Below are 27,112 nucleotides of genomic sequence, written 5' to 3' on the forward strand. Positions count from 1 at the left end.
GGTCTATGCCTCAGACTGTATGCATGTTAAAAGACCTGTGCCTCCTCTTGCTGTTGTTGTCATCAACCAATTGATGTCCCATTGAAATGTTAGCTCTGCCATTAGCACTTCAGAGTGGGATGTAATTACTTTGAAGAAGCCAAAGAATTTTAATTTACAGCAACCTGAGCAGGCTCCCTGGAGTCTAGTCAGTTTGTGGGAATCAAGTTAACGGCATTATGTTAATTCACAGCATTTACGCATGGTTCAAAACCTAATTTCCTCAGGAACAGAGCCCAAAGATCCACACAGTGAATGGTTTAAATGCTTATTATGGCATTTGACTTGCATGCCCAAGTGACTTTGGTCTTTTTTGGTTTTGAGGTAGATTGTATTCTCGAGTCTCTCTCTTTGTCTCTTTTCACATGACTGAACGAGGGACTTTCCACTTAGGGGACTGAGCAAATGGCAATTACATGTGTGTTGAAGCAGTATGTGAGTGTAACCCTAGTGTGTGCGTGCGTGTGTGTGTTAGCTTGCAAGTGTATGAGAGAGCGTGTGTATTTGCTGAGGTTGTGTAGAGTTCAGTGTTACAGAAGCATTTACTCAGCACTCTGGATGCATCAGGCTGGATGTGGATAGCACAGTCACACTTTTACTTGATGATCTAATTTTCCCACTTCTCTCTTTCTCTTCCTCCTCCTCCCCTCCTTTCTCTCCCTCTCTTGCCCACCCCACTCATTCACATCCACACCACTAACGTTTCCCGTCTTGCGTTCCAGACGAGGACGACGATGATGAGGACGATGATGATGATGATGATGAGGAGGAGGATGAGGAAGAGATCGACGTGGTGACGGTGGAGCAGCAGAACAAGCCTCGGCGGCTCCTGAGCGCCCGGCAGCCCGTCACCATCACGGTGCGGGCCGACCCGCTGGACCCCTGCATGAAGCGCTTCCACATCTCCATCCACCAGCAGCAGCACAACTACGCTGCCCCCTCCCCCGACACGCTGCCCCCCTGCCAGCCCCCCCGCAAGAGGGTCCGTCACGAGCCGTCCCGCCCCGACGAGGACGACGATGACGACGACGAAGACGATGCTCTCCCGGAAGCTCCGCCCCACCCTCGCCTCGCGTCAGCCCCCCCCAACCCCCGGAACTATGAGAGCGGCAAACCTCACGTCTCCGCCGCAAACGGCCGGCTGGAGCTGCCCGACGCCGGCCTGGCCGCTGCCTCCCCCTCCCTAGGCGCCGCCTCCTTCCCACCTCCCTCGTCCTCCCACCCCCACTACCCCCCCTTCAAGTCCCGCCCCCAGTCCCATCCCTCCAGCCCCCAGTCGTCCGACGGCGAAGACACGGACAAGCGCAAGACGCACAACTTCCTGGAGCGCAAGCGACGCAACGACCTCCGCTCGCGCTTCCTGTCGCTGCGGGACGAGATCCCGGGGCTGGCTGAGTGCCCCAAGACCCCCAAGGTGGCCATCTTGACCCAGGCCACTGAGTACCTGCGGCAGCTGCACGCCAGCGAGCGTCTGAGGGCCCAGGAGAGGAGGCAGCTGAAGGCCAGGCAGCAGCAGCTGCTACGAAGGCTGGCGCAGCTTAAACGCTCCTGAGCAGCCAGTTGGCGCGGGGGGGGGGGTGGGGGGGGGAAGCTCCAGACACGCTAGCTCTCCTGGGGTTAGAGTTCAGTCTCCCCTGGGGTTAGAGTTCAGTCTCCCCTGGGGTTAGAGTTCAGTCTCCCCTGGGGTTAGAGTTCAGTCTCCCCTGGGGTTAGAGTTCAGTCTCCCCTGGTCTCCACTCTCCTGCTCCACGCACATGCTCGCGCACAAACACAATTTACTTTTTCCAAAACGGAATGGAATACGATGCAGGAGAGACACTAATGTTCACTTTCTGGGTAAGGGGAGGGGGGCTGTGTGTGTTGCGTCCGTTTCTGTTCTAAGTTTGTTGTTTGCACATTTTTAGCTTCTGAGTGATTGACTGGGCAATCAGCCGGTTAGGACAGAAGACGTGGGCACTGTATAAGTCACTGATATTTCAGATAGTTGTTGACATTTGTGAGGGGATAAGGAGAGGGGGTAGTATACATTATACAATTTGACATACTGTCCCCCTGCAAACGTAATTGTTGATAACCGGATTCATGTTGAAACGGTTATTTATTCAGAATGTAAACTGGGATATTTGTTAAGTTAGAATGCCATGTAGGCGGTGTGTGAGACGTATTGATTATTATGCATGTGTAATGTACTGGTATACATCTTAACCCAACGCCTGAGCAACAACTGCTACAGTTTCATTGCTGCCAAGGTATAGTCTTGAAGAACAACAGTTTAAAATCGCACCATTGCGACCAATGAATTCCAATAAACGAATCAGTCTCTGATCACTCCCGATAAGTATCATAAGGTAAATTTATGAAATGGTTAACTTTTGATTTGTGGTAGTGTGATAAAAATGCTAAATGCCAATGTTGAAATAACTCATCATTTAATTTTTCCGTAGTTTGGTGCGTTTTTTTTGTCCGAGCCGTGTGTGTGTGTGTGTGTGTGTGTGTGTGTGTGTACAAAGATCGTGTGCGTGTACATAGAAAATGCTCGGACGTTTGTACATAGTATCCTGGATGTACAGATCTGGCAACACCAAAACCAGAGTTGTCAAATGGACTTTCTAATTTTCTTTTCCAGGCGTGTATCCCCCAAAATGGGGTTTGGCCACGCTGGCCATTCAAAGATATCTCAAAAGCTTCTATTTTTGTTATTAAAAGGAGGACGGGGAGAAAATGAAAAAATAATGGAACAAACACTATTGAACTTGACGTCAATCACACTAGCCACTTTTTGTGACACTTTTCGATGCCTGTCGGTTTATTTTCTTGTGTTTTTTTTGTTGTTGTATCCAAGGTTTGTTGTCAAGAGATGCAAAGCAGAAAAAAGCAGATCATTTTTGTACTATATTTTCCTACAGAGTTGTGTTTTGGTGTAAACTAAAGACTGTTGTTTTAGTTTTATTTTATTTTTTTTACGTTCATAAGTGGCTACTGATGGTATGTGCTGCAGCCAACTGACTTGAACTCACCCACCCACACACACACTCTTTCCCACTCCGCCCTTCTGAAGGTGATACCACCTTTTTAAATGCTCTTCCTATTCAATCTAATCACTGGATCTGGCACTCTCTAAAATCTGTCAGTAGGGGCCAAACTAAGAGGATCCAGAGTTTAAATCTCTGGCTGGTGTCTAGTCCCAAGTAGACTCCTGTCGCCACCTCCCTCACAGTCTTAGAACGGTAGCAGCCTCAGGGCTCAGACTACTGGCACTGTACCGTCCAAGACCCCGATGTTGACAACATGGCCCCCGGCCTGGCTGCGCCACCCTTTACCCAGGGACCTCAGGAAATCCCAGGTAGTCCAGAGATGGCACAGCTCTGGAGTGGGGGTTGAGTTTGAGAAGAAAATACTCACTGGGATGTGTAATCCCCAAAGCTTGGGATTACTTTGCTCGCTTCCCGCCGAGCGGGGTGAAGTGGAGGAGGGAGGGAGCAAAGGGGAGGTTAAGATGAGGAGGGGTGGAGAGGGCTGGGGGGGGGAAGAGAACAGGAGGGCTGGGGGGGGGGGGGGGGGGAGCAGACGGAGGGGGGGAGGGGCCCCTGGCACCATGCGCAGTGCCAGGTGGAAGATCAGCCTTGTGTGTCAGATGCCTCACTACCACCTTGCTTCTCTACTTCTTTCTTCCTCTTTCATTCTCCTCCTCTACTTCCTGGTGTCTTCCTGGCCCTGTTTGCTCAGCACATACCACCGTCGGCCTACTTCAATCCGTTCTTTGAATCATTTCTTAGCTGCTCATTAAGAGTAAACGGAGCCCACTGGTTCTTTGTGTTTGTTTTGACTACCCGCCTCTGGGGTCAGTTCGGTCTTGTTAGCAGGTGACCTCGCTTGCTTTGGGAAGTTAAAAGTATGACAGGCAGCCTTGTTTTCCGAGCACTTTGTTTTCAGTACCTCATGAGCTGCAACGTTATGGGTGAATCAGTCAAAAAATAATAAATTTACTGTAAAACACGATCCTGGTCTGCGTTCTCTTTCGATAGGAAGTTTCATGTCATGAATGTTTCATGTGGAGGATGAGAAGAAAACAAATCGCACATGATGACGTTGAGTCCACAGGACATACATTTCTTCCCGTTTTCACTCTTGGATGAACATGAGTGAGATCCACACGGATATTCTTTCCTCCCGACGAGATGTGTTCCACAGTCTCTAAGACAACATGCCGTGGCTTCTCTGCCATGGCAACAAGCATCCTAACTTACACACAGCTCGGTTCTCTCAGTTTCCATAGTAACCACGCTAGCTATTATCAGGTGCCCTGTTTCCGGGGTGGTAGCAAGAGTCAAGATCAAATTATCTTCATTGAAAATATAAAATGTTAAGTTGATAAAAAAGGAGACATTTTCCAAATCAAACAACCAGATGAGAACACATGGAGAAAATAAAAATCATGCTATTGTAAAGGTTATAGGCTACTCTTGTAATTCTATGACTAACACACACTTGTTAAAGAAGAATGGCAGCACTAATCACATTATCTACCTTCTAATCAAGTTGACCTTTTGTCCGTCTTCTTAATTAGAGATACATATACAATTGCACATTTTGGATCCATCTATGGACTCCCCCATTATGTGTTCAGCCTACTTTGCTTACTAGCAACACATTGAGGTTATAGTATAATAATTTTCCCGGACAAAAGATCCTTCCAGACAACATAATCCTTTATCAATACACGGTACCATGGGAACCACTTTCTGTTGCTTAGTTACAAATCTAACCTCGCATCCCTCCGTCACTGTGCATGGTGCGCAGGCGCAAGACTATCAGCTGGAAAACCAGAGAAGCAACATGGCAGCCTCCGTTCGAGGCGTGCAGTGTGCCTTCAATAGTATGGTACCTCCTTTGGTTGTTATTTTAGGAGCTACAGGTACTGGGAAGTCGAAACTGGCCATTGAACTTGGAAAACGACTTCAAGGGGAGATAATCAGCGCAGATTCTATGCAGGTAAGAAAGATATGCTGCAGAACTCTTGACAGGAATATTGTACATCACACGATGCTGTGGATTGAAAGTTGCATCAAAAGTTGACAACAAAGTGCATATTTGATCTGACCATATTGCGAGGAATGACAGTTTAAACAGTTATGCAAAAGACAATTATCCATCTAACGTATAACAACTAGATTGTGCTACGAGAGACGTGATAAAGTTAGCAAGCTAGCTACTGCCACTGAGGCATGCTAAAAACGACTGGCTAATGACGAGCTAGCTAGAATCCTATTTTCGTATTTTTGTTGTCCTGTTTCAGTCCGACGCAAAGGTGTTGGCTACAAGTATCATTCAGCGCTTTATACCCAGTCGAAAGAGATTGAACATAGATGGTCCTAGGCTGCAGGACACAGAATCAAAAAGGCTACACAAAAACTATAGAACCATTTCTGAAATATGACGACCATGGCTAGTGTACCTAGCATTATTCATGTTCCACTTCGATGTAACATCACGTGTAAAAAATAACTACCTCTGGTGCTATGTGTGCATTTCTGTTCGTTCTAATGAGAAATAATTGACTTTGTGAGTCTGTGTTCTGTAGATAAGTAGGATAGCGATACACACCAGGGATGAACTTTGGACTTGAACACACACACAATTTAGTCATAACGTCTTGACGTTAAAATGTAAAAGGTATGAGGTGGTTTTTAGACTATTTAATTTACAATTGGATGACAATGTTGGCGGTCTCAGTAAGGATTCTTCTGTCACCCAGACCAAAATACCCCGTTTGACCGCGGTAGTTATGACGTCAACCAAGACCCGAGAATGTGAGTGGCTGCACAGTTAACACAATGCAGCCTGACAGTTATTTTGTGTTGTTACAGACAGAGTCAGAAACAGACACGCAGACAGACTCACACGACCATCTATCTGAGAATGTACATGGATAGGCCATGGTCAACGTTTCAATAGCACTGACTTTATCTCTGATCTGCAAGCAAGTTTCTCTCTAACACTGCTTCTCTGTCTCTCACACACAGACACACACACACATGCACATGCACACACACACAAGCACGAGTTAGTAAGCCCACACAACTGTAGGCTTTGACATCTGTGGGGTGGATGTGGAGTTAGACGGGGACGGGACGGGGAGTTGGATGGCTGAGCGGTTAGGGAATCGGGCTATTAATCAGAAGGTTGCTGGTTTGATTCCTGGCCGTGCAAAATTAAGTTGTGTCCTTGGGCAAGGCTCTTCACCCTACTTGCCTCAGGGGGGAATGTCCCTGTACTTACTGTAAGTCGCTCTGGATAAGAGTATCTGCTAAATGACTAAATGTAAATGTGTGTTGATCCAGGCTGGCCGTTTGTGGGTATTGAAGCTGTGTTCTGTGAATGTGCTGCTTTCCTCCTGCATCCTGAGTGTCCTTGAGGGTTTCTCCACTGGGAGCTAGACTTCCAGCAAGACAGCCACCTGGTGCTGCTAACTGGGTTAATAACATTTCAGCCCAGAATATCTCTCCACTATCACAGTTCTTGGAGGAAACGCATTGGCCTAGTTGCAGTGTCTCTTTCTGTGTGTGTGTGTGTGTTAGGAAGGAGTTTACAGAATTTACAGGGAGGCCTAATTGATTGTATAACTGTCAGTCTTTCAAGGTACACTAGGAGAAGGAAAGAGGGAGAACGAGAAAGGGTCAGAGTGTGTTACGCCCACCCGTTGTCTTTGAGAGAGGAAACAGTCTAGTCCTGTCACAGAGAAGGCTGGCTTTGTGCCAAGCGGGTGCATATTTAACACGGCGCGATGCTAGCTATGCTCGCAGCTGATTGTCAATGGCCACTCTGTGGTCACTGGGAAGGGCCCATTGTCCTCAGTAGAATTGGTTCCCACACTCCAACTCCAGCCATTGTGTTTCCTCCCCAGAATCAGCATGGGTGTCCCTCGCCCCCCTTCCCCCCCAGCCCCCCCCCACCCCAGTACTCTGGACATGCAAGGGTTATTTTTTTTTCAGCTGGTAACTGTAGAAGCCGTTTTACTCATTTGATTATTACTAACTAAGCTATCAGTTGATTGTTTTTTTTGTCTTAAGTTTAGTTTTTGTTTGCAGGAAGAGAAACCTAGAGCAGATGGAGAGAATGACACAGATTAAACTATGTTTTTGTTTGTCAGATTAATGGATTAAACCATCCCAAATAGATCAACTTTCTTTTGTCTGTGTACAGCCAGTCTTATACGCCGCCCCAGTGGTGTTGATAGAAGGGAAAATTTGCCGAAAGACAACACATTTTCAACCCAGCGGAAACTCAGTAGCTCTGGTGTGAACCAGCTTGATAGCATGCCTGTTTGAAGCTGACAGCCACTTGCTTGTTCCTAGATAACTGTGAGGTTTGCTGCTGGACTGAAGGTTACTCTGGCTGGGACAGGCAGGCTATATCTGCGGCCCTCTCTGGGGAATGTTATTTAGGCTACGCTCGGATGGAATTGGACCTTGCACGTTCACGCCATCCTAGCCAGACAGCAGCAGGGGCTAGTGTGGTGTGGGAATGTGATGTGATGGGAGGGAGGGGGAGGGGGGGTGGAAGTGGGAGTTGTCTTGTTCGGCGTGTGAGGGTAGAGGGGTGGGGTGTGAAGATGGTGGGAACCAGTAGGTGATGTGAAGGGTGTGGCCAGGGGTGGGGTGGGGGGGGGGGGGTCATGACTTTTGATGTTGAACCCTAAAAGAGGGGAAAGAAAGCAGGGTTGCAGAGTATTCCTCTCAGGATAACTGAGGTGTGTGTGTGTGTGTGTGTGTGTGTGTGTGTGTGCAGACAGGGTGCGTTTGACGCATGGTGTGGTGTGCCATACAGTAAATCTACCACACAGCGACAGTGGGGGAGGAAGAGGTGGAAGAGAGGTGGTGTGGAGGGAGGGGAGGATGGAGGGAGGAAGGGAAGGATGGAGGCAGGGAATGAGGCAGGGGAGGATGGAGGCAGGGAATGATAGAGGGAGGATGGAGAGAGGGGGGGTGGGAGGGGAGGAAGAACAACGCCATGAATGATTTATTAGTCTGGCATTACCGGACCATTCCCTGTGGAGAAAGAGAGAAGGAGGGAGATGGAGGGATGAGTTATAGAAGGATCGGGCAGAAGGAAAATAGAAGGATCATGCAGAAGGAAAGAAAAGACTGAATGAATGGTCGGAGAGGCAAAAAAGAAAAAGCACGGATGAAAAAGAGGTGTTGAGTGTGGAGAGCTGGGGACCATGTTGTTGTGTGGATGAAACCCTTCCTGGGATTCTCATTGGTCCAGCAGCCGGATGGAGGACGGACTGGACTCCGCCCCTGTCTGTACTCTTGTCTTCTCCAAATGGTTATCAGCCTTTTCTTTGTCCTTTTCCACTTTACTGTCTGTCTGTAATTGGACCTTGCGTGTTTGCGCCAACCTAGCTAGCAACAGCAGAGGCTGGTGTGGTGTGGGACTGATGAGAGGGAGGGGGAGGGGGAGAGGGGGGGGTGGATGAGAGTGTCTTGGTCTGCACGTGAGGGTAGAGGGGTGGGGTGTGGACATGGTGGGAACCAGTAGGTGATGTCAGGGGTGAAGGGTTATGGCCGGGTCACAACCTTTGTGATGTTGAACCCTAAAAGAAGGGAGAGAACCCCGAGTTGCAGAGTATTCCTCTCAGGATAACTGAGGTGTGTGTGTGTGTGTGTGTGCAGACAGGCGACAGGGTGCGTTGACGTGTGGTGTGCTGTGGTGTGCTTTACAGTAAATCTACCACACAGCGACAGTGGGGGAGGAGGAGGTGGAAGAGAGGTGGTGTAGAGGGAGGGGAGGACGGAGGGAGGAAGGGGAGGATGGAGGCAGGGAGAAGAGGATGGAGGGAGGGAGGGAGGGAGAGGAGGATGGAGGCAGGGAGAGGAGGATGGAGGTAGGGAGAGGAGGATGGAGGGAGGGAGAGGAGGATGGAGGTAGGGAGAGGAGGATGGAGGGAGGGAGAAGAGGATGGAGGCAGGGAGAGGAGGATGGAGGCAGGGAGAGGAGGATGGAGGCAGGGAGAGGAGGATGGAGGGAGGGAATGATAGAGGGAGGATGGAGAGAGGGGGGGTGGGAGGGGAGGAAGAACAACGCCATGAATGATTTATTAGTCTGGTATTACCGGACCATTCCCTGTGGAGAAAGAGAGAGGGAGGGAGATGGAGGGATGAGTTATAGAAGGATCGGGCAGAAGGAAAGAAAAGACTGAATGAATGGTCGGAGAGGCAAAAAATAAAAGCATGGATGAAAAAGAGGTGTTGAGTGTGGAGAGCTGGGGACCATGTTGTTGTGTGGATGAAACCCTTCCTGGGATTCTCATTGGTCCAGCAGCCGGATGGAGGACGGACTGGACTCCGCCCCTGTCTGTACTCTTGTCTTCTCCAAATGTTTATCAGCCTTTTCTTTGTCCTTTTAATCTTTACTGTCTTTCTTTCTGTCTTTTTCTTTCTGTCCATCCCCCTTCATCAATTCTGTGTGTGTGTGTGTGTGCAGAGCAGCTGTCTCGTGCAGGGCTTGAGGTTGGGCAGGCAGGCGGGTTGCCGGGTACAAAGCGAGAACAGTGTGCTCATTGTTTACGGCTCGTCTCTCTTACGCACGAACATAGGCACGCACACACACACACACACTGACACACACACACACAGAGAAACACTGACACACACACACATCCGTCTGTGTGCAACCAGTCTAACCTTTGTATGGTCTCTACACAGCATGTCAAACCAGTAGATGACCCCATCATCCTGTCTCCTCCACCTCCCCTACAAAGATCCAGACATTCACTGAAACAGGACTTCACCTCATCTCGTTCTTCTCTCTCTCTCTCTCTCTCTCTCTCTCTCTCTCTCTCGCTCTCTCGCTCTCTCGCTCTCTCCCCATCTTTCCAAGTTCCCTTTCATTCACTAGTTCACTCATAACTTCCTGTTTGCTTGTCTCCAGGGACTGCTTGTCCTCATTAATAACGAGATCCTGAGTAAATGTACTGAGACTCTTATGGTTACAAGACATGCACACACACACACACACACACACACACACACACACACACACACACACACAGAGGCAGCTGTTGAGGATTAGGTGTGTTTCATTCAGCCGCAGCAAGGACCTACCACAGGACACAATGGAGAGGACGGAAAGAAGTTTCCAGAAAAGGAAAACCACGTCGCTGGAGAGAGGGATTCCGTGGAGAAAGGTGGGGGGGGATTAAAGGAGTAAGTAAATAGTGAGTGCCATGGAGAGGGAGAGAGGGACAGGAGAGAGAGAGATGCAGGAGAGAGAGAGAGGGAGAGGCAGAGGCTACAGAGATGTGTTGAGGGAGGGGAGAAAGGTATAGGGGGAGAGAGAGGGGATGAGAGAGAGGGAGAGAGGGGATGAGGGAGAGAGAGGGAAAGAGGGAGGGGGAGAGAGAACTGGGGTGAACAGAGAAGAGGAGGGATTAAACTGGTAGAAGAGGTTTGGGAAAGCTGAAAGAAGACTTGAGTGAGTGTAAGAGAAACAGAGGATGAGAGAGCTGGATGAATGAACGAGTGTGTTTTTTGTGTGTGTGTGTGTGTGACTGTGGAGACTGGTACAAGCTCTCATGAATAGGAAGGGTGTGTGTGTGTGTGTGTTCGGTGATGTGGGTGCAAGCCAGGAAGGAGTGTGGCTCAGAAACACACACTTACACACCCACCCACCAAGTCTGTCTCATGGTACCAGTCTCTCACTCTCTCTCTCTCTCTCTCTCTCTCTCTCTCTCACTCTCTCTCTCACACTCTCTCTCTCACACTCTCTCTCTCACACACTCTCTCTCTCAAACTTTACGTTAGTCTTTTTCTCCCATCTATTCTAGTTCTGTCTCTAGTTCAATCTCTCTTCTCAGATTCCTGTGCTGCAGTCACAACGCCCCGGGATAATATTGATTTGTGTCTTAATGCAGCCAGAGCATTTCTCTCTCTCTCTCTCTCTCTCTCTCTCTCTCTCTCTCTCTCTCTCTCTCTCTCACTCACTCACTCACTCACTCACTCACTCACTCACTCACTCACTCACTCACTCACTCACTCACTCACTCACTCACTCACTCACTCACTCACTCACTCACTCACTCACTCTCATACACACACATACACACACATATATATGTGTCTGTAGTACAGGATTTCTCCCTGGAAACTGACTGCTAAATGGCCCCCACATTCATCATCCTCTCGCTACATAGCAGACCCCTCTCTAGTAATAATGCCGGGTGAACAGGGTGGGATTGAGCCGGGACACGCCCGGTGATCTTTGAGGGGACTGGGGTGAGTGAGATGCTGTGGTGTGTCCCCCCTCCTCGACAGGCCCCCAGGGGATAAGGGGACACACACACACATTCCTGGATTGATCTGATCTCTCTCTTTCGCTCTCTCCTCAACCTCGAAACCACACTATTCCAGGGAGCTCCATGTTCTCCTCTTTAAGCACATGATCTCACTCTTTCTTTCACCTTTCTTTTCCTCCTTTTTTCCCTCTCACTTTCTGGATCTCCCTCTTTTACACTTTCACCCTCTTGGTGGTCTTCGCTCACCAAGACCCTGTCAGCCCTCCCATCCCCTGCCTTCCCCCTTCCCCTCTCCCCCCTCCCATCCCCTCTCTCCCCCCTCCCATCCCCTCCCTTCCCCCTTCCCCTCTCTCCCCCTCTTCCCCCCTCCCATCCCCTCTCTCCCCCCTCCCATTGCCCCCCCCTCCCATCCCCTCTCTCCCCCCTCCCATCCCCTCCCTTCCCCCTTCCCCTCTCTCCCCCTCTTTCCCCCCTCCCATCCCCTCTCTCCCCCCTCCCATTGCCTCCCCCTCCCATCCCCTCTCTCCCCTCTCCACCCTCTCTCCACCCTCTCTCCCCCCTCCCCTCCCCTCCCCCTTCCCGTCTCTCCCCCTCTCTCCCCCATCCACCCTCTCTTCCCCTCCACCCTCTCTCCCCCCTCCACCCTCTCTCCCCCCTCCCATCCCCTCTCTCCCCCCTCCACCCTCTCTCCCCCCTCCACCCTCTCTCCCCCCTCACATCCCCTCTCTCCCTCCACCCTCTCTCCCCCCTCCACCCTCTCTCCCCCCTCCACCCTCTCTCCCCCCTCCCATCCCCTCTCTCCCTCCACCCTCTCTCCCCCCTCACATCCCCTCTCTCCCCCTCCACCCTCTCTCCCCCCTCCCCTCCCCCTCTCTGGTTTTGGCTGACACGGTGTCGTGCCGAGCAGCAGTGAATTATTCAGCAGCTTGGTTCTTCCGCCCCACCTCCCACTTTTGGCTTGGAGTGGTGCTGGGACACACACACGCACAGACGCACTAATAGTTTAAAGAATATTGAGAAAGGTGGGGGGGTAGCTCACTGTATGGAGTGGACTGGGAATCCCCCCCTGGTGTGGGTGTTGGATGAAGGCTGTTGGATGAAGGCTGTTGGATGAAGGCTGTTGGATGAAGGCTGTTGGATGAAGGCTTTTGGATGAAGGCTGTTGGATGAAGGCTGTTGGATGAAGGCTGTTGGATGAAGGCTGTTGGATGAAGGCTTCTGTTAAGAGAGCGTTCTCCACAGCCTCTGAAGACGGCAGATGTCAGTGTGATTACAGCTGCTGTTTGGGGGTTTACACTAAATCATGTGATCGATTCTAATGACGCACTCCCAGTTCTCTGAAGTTAGGCCCCGTCTCCACGTTCCTCCACATTCCCCAAACGTGTGTGTGTGTGTGTGTGTGTGTGATGGATGGATTGGAGACAGTAGGTGACACACAGCTGTCACATTCCTCAGGTCTCAGTGAGCTGCATGTGACGATGTATCAGAGCTAGACTAGGGTCCGTTAAACTCGACCCCTCTGGAAACACCCTCCCCCCCAGGAAACACCCTCCCACCCTGGAAACACCCTCCCCCCCAGGAAACACCCTCCCACCCTGGAAACACCCTCCCACCCAGGAAACACCCTCCCCCCCAGGAAACACCCCCCCACCCAGGAAACACCCTCCCACCCAGGGAACACCCTCCCCCCCAGGGAACACCCTCCCCCCCAGGAAACACCCTCCCCCCAGGGAACACCCTCCCCCCCAGGAAACACCCTCCCACCCTGGAAACACCCTCCCCCCCAGGGAACACCCTCCCCCCCAGGAAACACCCTCCCACCCTGGAAACACCCTCCCCCCCAGGGAACACCCTCCCCCCCAGGGAACACCCTCCCACCCTGGAAACACCCTCCCACCCTGGAAACACCCTCCCCCCCAGGGAACACCCTCCCACCCAGGAACACCCTCCCCCCCAGGGAACACCCTCCTCCCCTTGCCCCTTCTCTCCTCTCCTCCTCTCTGCCCAGAGCCCACACCCTCCCCTGGTCTCCTCCCTATTGGCTCTCTGATTGGCTCTCCCTTTTGTGTGTCTCCTCAGGTGTACCGGGGTCTGGACATCATAACCAATAAGGTGACTCCTGAGGAGCGTGCCCAGTGCGTCCATCACATGATGAGCTTTGTGGACCCGCTGGTCAGCAGCTACACAGTGCTGGACTTCAGGAAGAGAGCCCTGGCCCTCATATCCTTCTGCTGCCTCACAGCAACCACAACAAAGATGGCTGACACATCTCATGCTCCAAGAGGTCCAGAAAAACATTTGTTTATCTGTTTATTTATTTCAAATGGGTTGAATGACAAGGTTTATTTTGCAGACCATGCTTAAAAAGCTATGGCTTAAAAAAAAACAAAAACAATATCTTGTTTCCCTCCCAAACATTTGAACTGTATGAAAAACAGATGCCAGCAATTATTGGGTGTGGCCAGCCACCTGTACTCACTTAACATTAAATTACTCTATAATTAGAATTGTTATTATAATGAGTAACGTTTAAGTTGGTATAAATTGTGGGAACTTCGGTTTAAATCACGTAAGTATTGTTAAAGGCAGAATTCCCTGTGAAGCTGGTATATTCACACCCCCATCCATATAGATACAGGGATGTTTACCTCTTACTGTAAACGCCCTCACACACACACACGTGATTTGTTACACGAGTTTGTCGTTGGCTTGTTAGTTTTGGGTTCCTCATCCAGGCAGCATGGTTGTTCTGGGGCTCCTCCTCCGGTCTGGCTGCAACCTCGTCAGGGTGTTCCTGGGGTTTCTGCTACGCTTTGTTACGACCGCAGCGGTTCACGTGGTCAGAGCATCAGTGGTTGAATAATGTAAGGTGAGCAGCTGGGAACTTACCACACACACAGATAAACACACACATATAAACACACATACACACAGACATAGGCCTACAGACACACACACACACACACACACACACACACATATATATATGGGTTTATATATATAGGCTATATTACACATACATACACACACACGTCAGTCAGTTAGTATAATGACTTAGAAGACGACACTTCAAATCATTAATTTACATCTCAGTCATTGGCCACCCATTGTGCCTTACAAGAGCTGGGCTTTTAATGAGGACATTGAAGGAAATCTCTTTCCATGTGTGCCAGACCTGCAGGGGTTTCTCGTGGCAGGTAATGTCGTATTTGCAGGTATTCTGAACCTCAAATCTCCTCACAGGAGTGTCCTGGTTTTGCCCCGCGTGTGTGAGTGAGCGCTCTGCTGCAGTTGTTAACGCTGCCGAGAAGCTATCACTAGAGAGAACTACAGGGATAATAATACATCAGACACACACAGCCACACCCTCACACCCTCACACACACACACACACACACACACACAGATGTTACAGTGCAGACAGGAGGCAAGGTTATTAATAGATCTGAAACACACGCAAACACACACGCGCCCGCGCGCACACCTACCAGTGCGGCACAGAAGCTGCAGTCGCTCTAAGAATAGGATCCGTGCCGTGCTGTTCTGTCAGGGGAGAGAGGGATGAAGAGAGAGAGAGATGGGAGAACACACAGATGAAATGGATCATTTAGGAGGAGAGGAAGGGCTGGGGAAAAGCTGTTCAGCAACGCACGCAGTGAGCGAAGAGGATCGAGGTGTGTAAGATGATACGCTTTCGGTGAATGATAATATTAAAAGTAGGGGTTTGCTTTTCCACTTGCTGTCGTTTTTTTTTTCCCCTCCGCTTTCTCCTGTAAACATCCCTCTGTGTCGTTTATATTCTGTTGCTCAATCCTTGGGGAGAAGGGTTTGACGCGTGCGTGCGTGTGTGTGCGTGCGTGCGTGCGGGGGCTGAGTGATGATAGCTGATGGGCCTTATCGCGTCTGAGCGGGCCTTGCACCCCTGGGAATCTGGAGGGAGAGAGACGAGGAGGAGATGGAAGGATGAGAGATTCGGAAGACTGCAGCTAAGGGAGGGCGTATGGGAGGTATGTTGTGGTATGTGGTTTTGTATACTTTTAACAGGTGGAAGAAAGGGAGGGATGGAGAGAGGAGGGATGGAGGGATAGAGAGAGGAGGGATGAAAGGTTGGAGGAATGGAGAGGGGAGGGGGTGGAGGGAGGGAGTTCATGCCTGGGTGAGGTACTGTCAGATGTTTCTCACACATCCAGCAAACGCATCAAAGCAAACGAGGACTTTGCTCTGTGAAACCCCTTCCTCTTCATCCAACACAGTGTCACATGGTCCGGCTCCGATCGTTTCCTGCTTGTCCTCTCTCTCTCGCTCTCTCTCTCTCTCTCCCGCTCTCTCTCTCTCTCCATTTCCTGTCATTCTTCACTGTCTATCCCAAATAGACAGAAAGAGTCTAAAAATATATCTGCGTAAAGAAGCAGAGCGTGCAGGTTGTGTCAGTGTTCCCTCCTTAACCCCGTCCCACATAAAGGACATGCACAGCCGGAACAAACTGCCAATCATCGTTGGAGGGACCAACTATTATATTGAATCTCTGCTGTGGAAGATGCTCGATACAGCGGTGAGAACCTCCTGTCTCTCACCCCTCCCCTGCATTTAGCCTGTCTCTAACCCCTCCCCTGCACCTAGCCTGTCTCACCCTGCACCTAGCCTGTCTCACCCCTCCCCTGCACCTAGCCTGTCTCACCCTGCACCTAGGCTGTCTCACCCCTCCCCTGCACCTAGGCTGTCTCACCCCTCCCCTGCACCTAGCCTGTCTCACCCCTCCCCTGCACCTAGCCTGTCTCACCCCTCCCCTGCACCTAGGCTGTCTCACCCCTCCCCTGCACCTAGCCTGTCTCACCCCTCCCCTGTACCTATCCTGTCTCAACCCTCTCCTGCACGCTGTACCTATCCTGTCTCAGCTTAACTCGCCGCTGTCAGTCAAAACGATGTCCTTTGTAGCACGTCCGGATGAAAGATATTCATCCAGGTTGACTTCCTGGTTCCTCGCCTCTCAGGACAACCTCACCACGGACGGGAAGAGGGCGGGGTCACAGGACTGGAAGGTGGAGCTAGAGAAACTGGGCGGAGCTGAGCTGCACAAGAGACTGAGTGAGGTGGACCCCGACATGGCTGCCATGCTGCACCCCCGTAACACCCGCAAGATAGCCCGGTGAGGGGGAGGGGGGAGGGAGGGAGGGAAGGAAGGAGGGTGGTGGGGGGAGGTGAGGGGGGGGGTGTAGTGATTGATTGATGCGTGGTTATGACTGATATTGTCGGGCTGTTCTCAGTACCTGTCAGTGAGCTCAACAAGCCAAGAGTACTGCTGACAGGATCTGTTCATGAAGAAAAGAAACACTCGTAACAGACATGCAGACTCTTTCTGCATACACACACACGCGTTACGTACACTGATAGGACACACACACACACACAGCGTCTGACATGGAGGATGGGGAAGGTTTGCACACTCTGAAACGTGTGTGTATAAAGAGGTTAGATCACCCTGCACCTCCGCTGACAGGAAATGACACAAATCTATTATTATTCCTTTTTGGCCGTCTCACACCACCGCAGCAGCGAGGCGTGGAGAGGGCTGGATGGGGAAAGGGGCTGGATGGGGAGAGGGCTGGATGGGGCTGGATGGGGCTGGATGGGGAGAGGGCTGGATGGGGCTGGATGGGGCTGGATGGGGCTGGATGGGGAGAGGGCTGGATGGGGAGAGGGGCTGGATGGGGAGAGGGGCTGGATGGGGCTGGATGGGGAGAGGGCTGGATGGGGAGAGGGCTGGATGGGGAAAGGGCTGGATGGGGAGAGGGCTGGATGGGGAGAGGGCTGGATGGGGAGAGGGCTGGATGGGGAGAGGGCTGGATGGGGAGAGGGCTGGATGGGGCTGGATGGGGAGAGGGCTGGATGGGGAGAGGGGCTGGATGGGGAGAGGGGCTGGATGGGGAGAGGGCTGGATGGGGCTGGATGGGGAGAGGGCTGGATGGGGCTGGATGGGGAGAGGGCTGGATGGGGAGAGGGCTGGATGGGGAGAGGGCTGGATGGGGCTGGATGGGGAGAGGGGCTGGATGGGGAGAGGGGCTGGATGGGGAGAGGGCTGGATGGGGCTGGATGGGGAGAGGGCTGGATGGGGAGAGGGCTGGATGGGGAGAGGGCTGGATGGGAATCTCAATCATTCAGAGGTTCAGCTGCTCTGTGAAATACACCTTCCTGTCCTGACGCTCCAAATCTAAACTCCCAGTCCCACACAGACGAAATAGCTCACCTGGTCAAACTTTGTACCTCCACCATATTGCTTCTACCTATCTAGCTGGATAGACTTGGCTGTCAACTCCACGGTTTGCTGTTGGCCCTGAGAGGGGGCGGGTGCTGACCGGGGTGTGTGTGTTTGACACCCCCAGGAGCCTACAGGTGCTGGAGCAGACGGGCGTGCCCCACAGCCGTTGGCTGGAGGAGCAGAGGGGGGCAGGGGGAGGGGACGGGCTGGGCGGGGCCCTCAGGTACCCTCACTCCTGTGTCTTCTGGCTGCACGCTGAGATGGAGGGTGAGCGCACACACACACACACACGGTGTCTCACACACACACACACACATGGTGTCTTACACACACACACACGGTCTCTCACACACACAAACACACACGCACACACACACACATTCTCTCACACACACGCATACAAGGACAATCCCAGAGTAAAGCATTTGACCATATATATTCATTCACCAGTACCCCCAACCACCCGAAAGGTAGATCCTCCAGCCTTCAACAGACACTTGCATGTAGTCATTTAGCAGACACTGTTATCCAGAGCGACTTACAGTAAGTACAGGGACATTCCCCCCGAGGCAAGTAGGGTGAAGTGCCTTGCCCAAGGACATAACGTCATTTAGCATGGCCGGAAAATCTAACCGGCAACCTTCTGATTATGAGGCCGATTCCCTAACCGCTCAGCCATCTGACCCCCGCACTTGACTCCACCCCCTCTCCCTCAGTCCTGGACCGGCGCCTGGACGTGCGCGTGGATGACATGCTGGAAGCAGGCCTGCTGGAGGAGCTGCAAGACTTCCACCTGCGCTACAACCTGCAGAGGATCCAGGAGCAAAGGTCAGCCAACCAGGAACCTCCCGCCACCGCCTGCTTCCATTGGTCCAGAGCCCCCCCCCCATCCAATAGACACGGGCGAACGTGGCCATGACGTGCTGTTGGACGCTTGGCGCCGGCTCTGTTTCACGCCACTGCAGATGGGAGAGAGGGAAGAGCAGGGACTGTTGACTGGGTTTGTCTTTGAGGATGGAGAGTGGAGTTTGAGGAGGGGGGTGGATGAGGAGGGGGGTGGATGAGGAGGGGGGTGGATGAGGAGGGGGGTGGATCAGGAGGGGGGTGGATGAGGAGGGGGGTGGATGAGGAGGAGGGTGGATGAGGAGGGGGGTGGATGAGGAGGGGGGTGGATCAGGAGGGGGGTGGATGAGGAGGGGGGTGGATGAGGAGGGGGGTGGATGAGGAGGGGGGTGGATGAGGAGGAGAGTGGATGAGGAGGGGGGTGGATGAGGAGGGGGGTGGATGAGGAGGGGGGTGGATCAGGAGGGGGGTGGATGAGGAGGGGGGTGGATGAGGAGGGGGGTGGATGAGGAGGAGGAAGTATGAATGTTTCTCACTGGGAACTCATATCCAGCCTGGCTGTGGTGTTTGTAGAGCTCATCTGCATGTTCAGGCAGGTGTTTGTGTGTGTGTGCGGGTGTGTGAGCGTTCACACACTAGCATCCTGGCCAAAGGGCTCGATGAGACCAATTAGAGAGAGGCAGAGAGAGAGAGAGAGAGAGAGAGGCAGAAACAGAGGGAGAGGGGGAAGTAGAAGGAGAAGGAGAGAGAGAGGCAGAGAGAGAGCTAGAGAGGGAGAGGGAGAGGCAGAGAGAGGGGGAGAGGGGGAAGGAGAGGGAGAGGGAGAGGCAGAGAGAGAGGGAGAGGGGGAAGGAGAAGGAGAAGGAGAGGGGGAAGGAGAAAGGGATCTGAGAGTGAGTGATAGGGTGTGGCTGCAGAACAGTGATGCACTGGTGGCCTATTGCCCAGGATTCTGCCTGCCCTCATGTCTCCCTCCTCCACCCCATTAACCCCTCCCCCTCTTCTCCTCTTCTGACCACACCAGCACTTTTATCTATTACCCCTCTCCTGCCTCTCTCTCTCTCTCTCTCTTTCTCTTTCTCTTTCTCTCTCTCTCTCTCTCTCTCTCTCTCTCTCTCTCTCTCTCTCTCTCTCTCTCTCTCTCTCTCTCTCTCTCTGTCTTTCTCTCTCTCTCTGTCTAACTCTGCCTGTGTTTGTCTGTCTCTATGTCTCTCCCTGTCTCCATCTATCTATCTCACTATCCCTCCCTCCTCCCTCCCTCCCTTCCTCTCTGAGACTGCAGTCGCTAGACATCAAGGTCAAACCTTGCCCTCTGTCTCTCTCTGTCTCTCTCTGTCTCTCTCTCTCTGTCTCTCTCTCTGTCTCTCTCTCTCTGTCTCTCTCTGTCTCTCTCTGTCTCTCTCTTTCTCTCTCGGGTGTTTGTTTCCTCTGCTTTTTGATCCGGTTCCCTTTTTTCCCTTTTCTCAATTTCTCTCTTTTTTTGTTTGTCTCTATTTTTGTATTTCTGCCCCCCCCCCCCCCCTCTTGTCCCCCTATTTTTCTTTTTGTCTCTCTCTCTCCCCCCCCACTCCCTCCTCTCCCCCCCCACTCCCTCCTCTCCCCCCCTCTCTCTGTAGTGGTCAGTAAATAATCTCTGCCTCCCCTGCCTTCAGGCCTCCTGTTTCCCCTGCCTCCCCTCAGCCTCCCCTCAGCCTGGCTCAGCCATCAAGCCGTCCGCCCTGGGTCCCCCCGGAAACACTGTGCTTAAAGCGTGCACACGCATACACACACACACTCCGTCACACACACACACGGACAGATAGAATGCCTGTCACACTGGGATGATGAGGGTGCGATAAGGAGAGGTGAAGGCGTGTGCTAGCTCCAGCCGTAGTGTGTGTGTGTGTGTGTGTGTGTGTGTGTGACAGTGTCTGGGTGGGGTGTGTCTAGACTAGCTCTGACACGGTGGTGGTGTGCCCCCCCCCGCCCCATCTCTCCCTGCCTCAGTCAGGACTACCAGCATGGAATATTCCAGTCCATAGGCTTCAAGGAGTTCCATGAGTATCTGACCGCCCCAGAGAACCTCCCAGAACTGCAGAGAAACACACTGCGAGACAGAGGTCAGCAAACACACTGTGATGGATGGACCCTCTCAGGATCCCCTCACTCCCATCTGCCACTGCAAGACACGCTCACCCGCCTGGGATCCATGGATCGACTCATGGGTTGATTTATTTGTTCTTTGAATCCCTCCCTCGTCCTCTTGCTTTCCTCTCTGGTTCTCTTTTGCTCTCTTTCCATGTCCCCCCTCCCTCCTCCTCTCCTCTCCCCCTTCCCTCCTCCTCCTCTCCTCTCCCCCCTCCCTCCTCCTCTCCTCTCCCCCCTCCCTCCTCCTCTCCTCTCCCCCCTCCCTCCTCCTCTCCTCTCCCCCCTCCTTTCCTCTCCCCCCCCCCCTCCTCCTCTCCTCTCCCTGTCTCTAAGGTGTGGAGGCTCTCAAAATGGCTACCAGACGATACGCCCGCAAGCAGAACCAGTGGGTCCGCAACCGCTTCCTCAAGAGTGAGTGACTCTTCCTCTGTCTCTGCCGTGTGTGTGTGTGTATGTGTGTGTTCTCTTCACGGCCCAATACCTTGGTAATCAACAATACTCACTTTAACAAGATGGGATTCACACAGCTCATTAAACACACAAATAGGAAACTCACAGTCACACACACACACGCTGTGTATCTTTCTACCGTTTGCGTTTGGGTGTCTGTGACTGTGTGTGTCTCCCAGTTCTACCTTGAGTTGAACTCTTTCACCTGCATGACACACGCACCCCTCCCTCTCTGCCTCCTCCTGTCTCTCACGTACACACGCTCATTCTAGGCCAGTCATCTAATCCTGTTAGCCCCAAGTAGCTTAGTCCTGGACATGACTGAACCTCCACACACTGTCTGCCTGCACCATATGGTAGACCAGTGTGTGGGTGGATGTGTGCGTGTGCAAGCTTAATTGTGTGTGTGTGTGTGGTCCATGTACGTTAGCGCTGTCAGCGGAGGCCGCTGTGGGCTGCTAAATGTTTGTCTCCATAGCTGTCTTCATTATCAGTATCGTATCAGATGAACGTGATTGGCCCGACATTGTCCACGCTGGAGGGAAGTGTGTTTGAATGGGAGGGTGGCCAATCTGGCCAAGCAAATAAAGCATGAGCTCGTCGACTGGTTGGGTTCACACCCACCCACCCACACACCCACACACACACACACACACACACACACACACACACACACACACAGTGCTGGAGCGTGCCTGGCTCTGGAGGCATCAGCAGGTCGAGGTGACCTGTGACCTGGTCAGTTATCCCAGGTCAAGTCTCTGGCCTCATTAACCCCCTCATCTCCTCAGTCCTCTCTGCTTCACATAGCCCCTCCATCTCTGGCATCTCTCCCCTGGAGCCCACTTCTCTTCTCCCTCTCTCCCTCCTGTTTCCTCTCCCTCCCTCCACCTGTATCTACTTTTCTCTTTCTCTCTCTCCTTTCCCTCATATCTCCTCTTTCTCTCATCTGTCTCTCTCTCTCTCTCTCTCTCTCTGTCTCTGTCTCTGTCTCTGTCTCTGTCTCTGTCTCTCTCTGTCTCTCTCTCTTTACTCTCTGTCTCTCTGTGTCTCTCTCTCTCTTGGGCTCCTGACCCGCTTTCTTCTCTGCTAAGCCTCCGTTCTAGCCCACATTTGAATGCTTCATTGGAATCCACCTATTACATCCACCCCCCACCCCCCTCCCCCACGCTGGCCCCCTGCTACCCTCTCTCTCTTTCCTCCCTCAGCTGAGCAGGCTAATCTCCCCAAGGCATTACAGCCTCGCCAGGAATCCAGCTCCCTGACGACTAGCTGGGCCTCCCCCTTGTTTGTGTGTGTGTGTGTGTGTGTGTGTGTGTGGGGGGGGGGGGGGGGGGGAGGACTGAGAAAACAAGACAGGACAGATTATGAGGGGGTTTCAGAGAACATGAATGAAGACTGGATCGTGGGGGGGGTTTTGGGAGTGTGTGTGTGTGTGTGTGTGGTCAGCACGACCCTGACCGCTGCTGTCCCTGGCTGGACTGTTGGGGTCACACCAGTCCCTCTCTGCTTGTCACTGTCCTGCTCTGCCCTGGGCATGTGACACTGGGGACGCTGTCCCCTTCATCCCTCTCTGTCCTGTCCCATCCTGTCACTCACTGGCTAATGGATGGATGGATGGATGGATGGATAGATGGCTTGCCCAATCTGCATGCACATCAGCCCAAGTCACAAATCTTATCATTTCCTCTCTTCTTTCGTTCTTGCTCTCTTGCACTCTCTCTCTCTCTCTCTCTCTCTCTCTCTCTCTCTCTCTCTCTCTCTCTCTGCCCTTCTCTCTCTTTTCCCATCTCTCTCTTTTCCTGTATCTCTCCCTTTCATTCTCTCCTCTCTTTTTGCTCTCTCTCTCTCTCTCTATTTCTAACATGGGTGTGTAGAGTATTGATTGAAAAAAGTATTTTCTCTTCTCTATAATTCAAATGGATCTGACCCCATCATAGCACATTCACTGGTCTTGTTTCCCCTGGTCAGGGTAGCCTGTTACTGGGTTAGTATAAGAGCTCTCTCTCTCTCTCTCTCTCTCTCTCTCTCTCTCTCTCTCTCTGTCTCTGTCTCTGTCTCACACACACACCTGCCTGCGAGCTGGACACCTATGTGCAGACTTGGCGTGGAGGTGTGAGTGTTAGATAACAGGGATGTGCGTGTGGCGACCGTGGGGGAGAGGGACTAAAGGACAGAGAGGAGGGAGAGTAGTGAAAAGAAAGACCAGGGTGAGTGTGTGTGAGGGGGGGGTAACGTGATCTGGAAGGGCGACAGGTGTAGAGCGAGGTCTCACCCCTTTGTGTGTGTTTATGTGTGAGAGAACCAAACAGCTGGTGTGTGTACTGCAGAACTCCTACCTCTTTCAATGTGACATTGGAATAAACACAAGAGTTGGCCTATTGACACTACAAAGCCCCTCTGTATAATATGGCTCCTATAAGGCTGGGGGGGGGGGGGGGTCGGGTGGGGGTGCTAGGGCACGTAAGGAAAGGATAAACAGAGAAGAAACAAGAGAAGAAAGAGGAGGAGGAGGAGGAGGGAGGGATGGAGACAACTGTCTGTGTGCCGTGTGGATTTCGGCCAAGAAAGCACAGCTGGGCAGAGTGGCGTGACCCAGGTTTTCTGTTTGCGACGGTGTGTACACACACATGCGCGCGCGCTCAGACACATGCGCGTGGCAGCCGAAGGCTTGGCTGTGTGCAGCGGTGGGGGGGGGGGGACATGACTCTGGGACATGTGTTGCAACAGGTGTGTCTCTGTGTCCCTCTTCCTGAAGCCCTGAGGCCACAGCCGTCCTCTGAGGCCACAGCCGTCCTCTGAGGCACAGCCGTCTCCCCTCTCAACCAGATCGAGAGGGAGATTGAGTGTGTGTGTGTGTGTGTGTGTGTGGTTCTGAGTGTGTGTGTGTGTGTCTCAGGCCATGGCATCCTCTTTGTCTTTCCCTCCCTGTTATCGGCATCTTGTGTGGATTAGCAGAGTCCGATTTCAGACAAGCCTCCATATTGCATCTGGCCAACATCCCCTCCAGGCCACCTCTCGCTCTCTCTCTGTCTCTCTCTCACCCTCTCTTTCTTACCTTCTCTATCTCTCTCTCTATCTTACCCTCTCTGTCTCTCTCTCTTTCTGTCTCTCTCTCCATCCAGCCCAGAAGAGAAAGGGAACCGGGGAGAGGAAGAGAGATAGAGAAGGTACCTAGAAGAGAGGGAGAAAAGCAGAAGTGAAACGGTTGTTATCAGCGAGGAGCCAAACAGCTGAGGGAGGGAGGGGGGAGGCGGGGGGGAGGGAGGGAGGGAGGGAGGGAGGGAGGGAGGGAGGGAGGGAGGGAGGGAGGGAGGGAGGGAGGGAGGGAGGGAGGGAGGGAGGGAGGGAGGGAGGGAGGGAGGGAGGGAGGGAGGGAGGGGTCTCTACTCTCCGTATGGTGGAGGTTTGCCAGATGGGTTCTCTGCTCATCTCCTCTTCTCCTTTCTTCTCCTCGTCTCCTCTCACACCTGCTCTCCGTGTTGAACATCAAAATGTCACACACGCCTCGCGAGCTACACTCACAATAAACGCCACGCACAAACCAGTCTTTGAAAGGAAACCTGACACTGTGATTAACAGTCGCTAGGCAAGGTGTTCCCCTCATGTAAAAAACACACACACACACACACACACACACACATACAGGTTTGACTGTCTTTGAAGTTCAGCAGCAGGCTTTGGAGTCTGAGGCATGTAGGAGGCTGTGCTGGAGACCCGGATGCTTCTAGAATGACTTCTAGGACGCCTGGGGATGTTTCCATGGTACCAAACCAAGCACATCTGCCTTGATGAACACAAAGGCGGTTCAGACGTCTTTCGTTCTGGGAACTGGGTTTGTTTTGGGCACTTTCATTGTTTCCTGTCTCACACTCTGTTAATGAGCTTGTCTCCAGTAGTTCATCTCTTGTGTTTGTGTCTCTGTCCTTCCAGCTGCGTGTGAGTGTTGGTGTAAGACAGTGTGTGTATGGTTGATTTGAGGATTAGCTCATAAGTTAGTTATGAGTTGACTAATTGAGCCATTCAGGTTAATAAGATTAGCCTCTCTGACGAGAGGGAGAGACTGAGTGCATGTCCCTGTGTGTGCATGTGTCAATTGTGTGTGTGTGTGTGTGTGCGTGTGTGTGTGTGACATTAGCTAGCTCTCTGCATGCTAGAGTCAGAGTGCTGTGTGGTTTGTTGGTGTCCTCAATACACCTCTCCTTCCATTCTCTGTTCTGTGTAACCCTATCTTCATATGCCCATCCCTTTTCCCTGTGTGGTGTGTGTGTGTGTGTGTGTCTGTGGATCAATACCTAGGCAGAGATGCTGGGCTGGGCCAGGCCAGGCTGGGCTGGGCTAGGTCGGGTTACACCGGGCTGGGCTTGGCTACTGTCTGATGCTGAGGGCTGGGCTGGAGACTGCTGACTGTAGCAGAACTGACAGAAGCAGGGTGGGGGAAGGGTGGGGGGGGCAGGGCAGGGCAGGGGAGGGAGAGCGAAGGGGAGAGAGGAGTGAGAGACGCATCATGGAGCTCCAGTAGTGAGTCAGCAGACCAGCAGGGAGTGGCCGTCCTCCAACCAACCCCCTCTCAGCTCACAGCTGCACTCACCGCCCTATTGGCTGTCTACAAAACAGCCCTATTGGCTGTCTGTTTAGTCATAGAACAAAAAGAATAAAATAATACTAATGAATGCAGCCACTGTTTGAGCCACAATATTGTTTTGTCTTTCTCATTCAATATATCCCCTCGTGTCTCTTCGCCCTTTTACTTTCTTTAACCACAACATTCCGCTTTTCGTGTGTGTGTGTGTGTGTGTGTGTGTGTGTGTGTGTGCGTGTGTGTGTGTGTGTGTGTGTGTGTGTGTGTGTGTGTGTGTGTGTGTGTGTGCGTGCGTGTGTGTGTGTGTGTGTGTGCGTGCGTGTGCGTGAGTGTGTGTGTGTAAACCCTCCAGGACCTGGTGACAACGTCCCTGCAGTGTTTGGCCTGGATGTGACGGATGTGTCCAAGTGGGAGGATTCAGTCCTCACCCCTGCTCTGCAGATATTGGCCAGCCTCCGACAGGTGGGCGGGACTTGGGCCCTTGGGCCCCTCCCACTGTAACCCCTCTCCATCATTCTAGCCTCTGTCTTTCCTTCCTTCTATCCTCCTCCTACCGCCTTTACTTCCTTGCGTCAAACAATCACCGATCGATCAGTCGTTTTTTGAAAGATGATTTGAGATCTAATGTAAAGTCTGAGTCACTGCTCCATCCTTGTCGCTCACTTTCTTGCCTTGACTCCGCCTCTAGGGAGAGCGGCCTGATGTGGAGCCAATCAGGGTGGAGGGGGCGGGGCAGTGGAATAAGCGTAGCCGGTACACCTGTGAGCTGTGTGACAAGGTCATCATAGGAGAACAGCAGTGGTCAGGTGAGGCCCACCCTTCAGGAAGCTTTTGTGACATGGTGCAGTACTTGGTTCACGACTGCAAACGTGTCCAGATGGAGAAATCTACATAACATGTGCATCTCTCTGTCTACCTCCAGCCCATCTGAAGTCCAAGAAACACTACTATCACGTTAAGAAGAAGAGGAAATTGAACCCAGCCACTGACCAGCTCCTGGGTACTTCACCTCCTCCCACACCCGCCTTAGAGGGCTTGGTTCAGGGCAGCCTCACCACTCCAGCTCCAGGCTCCGATGAGGCCTGTGGGGAATCTGACACCAATGTGGAAAACGCCCTTTTAACCCCAGAGACCAGCCTCCCTGTTGGTGCATCGTAATGAGGAACTTTAAGCAACATAGCAATAAGATATCGTTGTGGAATTACACCCGATGGAGGTTTTGGTATTCGATTATATGGATTAACCAAAGAAGCTTGCGCATGGACAAGACGTAATTTGCGCTGATGTCATCATTAGGAATGCCAATCAATCAGATCTCACAATTGATTCGATTTATAATGTGCCCTTGACAAATGTCAAACTTTGGCCACTGATACGTTTGTGTGTACAGAGCCTTGAGTTAAGTAATTATTGTAATTAAACAGATTGTTTTCTATACTTCCTGATTTATGTATTTTTTATGTGACCCACATGGATCATGAGTGTTGTGCTTGTGGTCCTGTGTGTTAGCAGGGAGAGG

General features: G+C 52.1%; 2 protein-coding genes across 3 annotated transcripts in view; both read left to right on the forward strand.

The window, feature by feature from the left end:
• myclb (MYCL proto-oncogene, bHLH transcription factor b) overlaps positions 1 to 1,599 on the forward strand; it is a 4,017-nt gene extending 2,418 nt beyond the window's left edge. Inside the window, exon 3 of the mRNA XM_084696944.1 lies at positions 762 to 1,599. Within this exon, the coding sequence (XP_084553070.1) occupies positions 762 to 1,591 (830 nt within the window). The 3' untranslated portion in view covers positions 1,592 to 1,599. The remainder of the gene's footprint in view (positions 1 to 761) is intronic.
• A 3,248-nt stretch (positions 1,600 to 4,847) lies between these two features.
• On the forward strand, positions 4,848 to 27,030 carry trit1 (tRNA isopentenyltransferase 1). 2 transcript variants are annotated; one of them, XM_084696751.1, is made up of 11 exons: positions 4,848 to 5,031; positions 13,415 to 13,554; positions 15,791 to 15,887; positions 16,327 to 16,481; positions 17,716 to 17,858; positions 18,308 to 18,419; positions 20,421 to 20,533; positions 20,895 to 20,972; positions 25,946 to 26,055; positions 26,282 to 26,399; positions 26,516 to 27,030. In XM_084696751.1, the coding sequence occupies exons 1-11, from the start codon at positions 4,876 to 4,878 to the stop codon at positions 26,749 to 26,751; spliced, it is 1,458 nt and encodes a 485-aa protein (XP_084552877.1). In that variant the 5' UTR covers positions 4,848 to 4,875; the 3' UTR covers positions 26,752 to 27,030. The 2 variants fall into 2 exon arrangements, with proteins under 2 accessions (XP_084552877.1, XP_084552878.1); XM_084696752.1 differs by lacking the exons at positions 4,848 to 5,031; positions 13,415 to 13,554; positions 15,791 to 15,887 and adding an exon at positions 14,343 to 15,342.
• The last annotated feature ends 82 nt before the right edge of the window (positions 27,031 to 27,112 follow it).

The sequence above is a fragment of the Hypomesus nipponensis genome, chromosome 4 (assembly GCF_054491055.1).
Source record: "Hypomesus nipponensis isolate SF chromosome 4, ASM5449105v1, whole genome shotgun sequence".
In the NCBI taxonomy this organism is placed as follows: Eukaryota; Metazoa; Chordata; class Actinopteri; order Osmeriformes; family Osmeridae; genus Hypomesus; species Hypomesus nipponensis.

Excerpts from the sequence above, each read along its gene's own strand:
- trit1 (XM_084696751.1), top strand. The coding sequence starts at position 4,876 with ATGGCAGCCTCCGTTCGAGGCGTGCAGTGTGCCTTCAATAGTATGGTA. Across the intron at positions 5,032-13,414 it reads TCAGCGCAGATTCTATGCAG|GTGTACCGGGGTCTGGACAT; the intron begins GTAAGAAAGATA and ends GTGTCTCCTCAG. Across the intron at positions 20,973-25,945 it reads CCGCAACCGCTTCCTCAAGA|GACCTGGTGACAACGTCCCT; the intron begins GTGAGTGACTCT and ends TAAACCCTCCAG.